We start from the raw sequence: 1459 nt of genomic DNA, 5'->3' as shown, positions 1-1459 counted from the left end.
AAAGTAAGATGGTGAAAATAAGTAATTCCTGGTCTTTTCCAACAGACATAGCCTTTGTTACATTACCTGTGGCTTGAGGTTGAGGGAACAAAAGGAAAAGTGTCAAAGTTAACTGAAACTGCTTTGAAATTATTGAGTCAAATTTTTCATTATTTATTTTCATTATAATTTTGCTTCTATATCTTTCCCCAAGTTATAGTCTGGAAGGACAACTTCTGCAAGAGCTCAACTTTTAAAAGCGCGCTTCTGAGGCAGAAGTTCTCCTGTAAATCTCTCTTCCTCTCTCCCCTCTTTCCACTCAACTTTTCATCTTCCATTATCAGGACACCAAGAGTTGGAAACTAATAGTTCTGCAAAGGAGAAATTAAAGAAAACACAGCTTCCCAACCATAAATCTTTACACAGGTTTTAAGTACACTAAAACAAATGACCATCCTATCCTATAAGAGCTCAATGGGAAGGCAAGCATCCTCACCTGGGGCACCAAAAAGATGCGTCTTGCCAGCTTAGTAACCCACCCTTCTTATTCACAGCGCCCCCCACCCCACCCGTGAGCCTCAGGTGTGAGGTGTAACCAGGAACACTGATGAGAAGACTACTGCTAACCGTGAAGTGGGGGCGCAGAGGAGGACGCATTCGCTGCCAGTGGGGAAAGGTGCCATACTTGGGGAATAGAGATGGCTGAATGCCAAACAAACCAACCATTCGCATCCCCTTCGGGCCTAAAGCCCTAGCCTCTGTCGTTTATGTCAGTTTTCCAACTCTGGAACGATGGCAAAGGACCACACTGTAGTGGCAATCAGCAGACCCCAGCTGAGCACAGGGACGTCCCAGAACCAACGGTCAGGACCATCAACCCTGGCTTCTGAGCAGTTGTTTTTCCTTCCAGTCACTTCCTTCCTGGAATCCTCTGGCAAGTGTCTGGTCACTCACACAGGCCACCCTCCAGTCCGGGGCCGCTGGGACCCCTACTGACTGCCCCCGCCTAGGGCCTCGCGCCCCCGACAGCTGTGTTCTTGGCAAAGTTTCTCAACCTCTCTGTTGACTCCTTCGGAAGACTGAGGACCAAAACACCCATTTCCCAAGGATGCTCCAGAGATGAACCAGCAGCTACCGAGTCCCTGCGGCCTCGGGAACCCGGCTGGCTGGCGCGGACTGGGTGCACCGCTCTCCCGCCAGGGAGGAGCCAGACGTGGTGGAGGGCGGGTCCCCGAGGCCGCAGGGTCTGCGTCGGGGTGGACGGCGGCAGGTGAGCCTCCCCCTTCCTGGGAACCGTCCCTTCCTGGAAGGCACGGCCTGAAGTGGCCTGGGGCGCAGGACGGCCGAGAGGGCCAGGAGGTCGGGCGCAGCAACAGGAGGGCCACTCACCACGACGTGCGCGCCGGGCAGGGCGAGGGGCTTGGGGCTGATGAGCGGAGACACCATGTAGAGCAGCAGCACGAAGGCCACAAGGAAGGCG

General features: G+C 53.7%; 1 protein-coding gene across 1 annotated transcript in view; it reads right to left on the bottom strand.

Moving 5' to 3' along the window:
• Kdsr (3-ketodihydrosphingosine reductase) overlaps positions 1–1459 on the bottom strand; it is a 55175-nt gene that overhangs the window by 36798 nt on the left and 16918 nt on the right. Inside the window, exon 4 of the mRNA XM_033757391.1 lies at positions 1369–1459. This exon is cut by the window's right edge and continues 1 nt beyond it. Within this exon, the coding sequence (XP_033613282.1) occupies positions 1369–1459 (91 nt within the window). The remainder of the gene's footprint in view (positions 1–1368) is intronic.

Source organism: Fukomys damarensis, unplaced genomic scaffold (assembly GCF_012274545.1).
Source record: "Fukomys damarensis isolate Sample0158 unplaced genomic scaffold, DMR_v1.0_HiC HiC_scaffold_30, whole genome shotgun sequence".
Classification (NCBI taxonomy): domain Eukaryota; kingdom Metazoa; phylum Chordata; class Mammalia; order Rodentia; family Bathyergidae; genus Fukomys; species Fukomys damarensis.
This window is presented reverse-complemented; position numbering and strand designations above follow the sequence as displayed.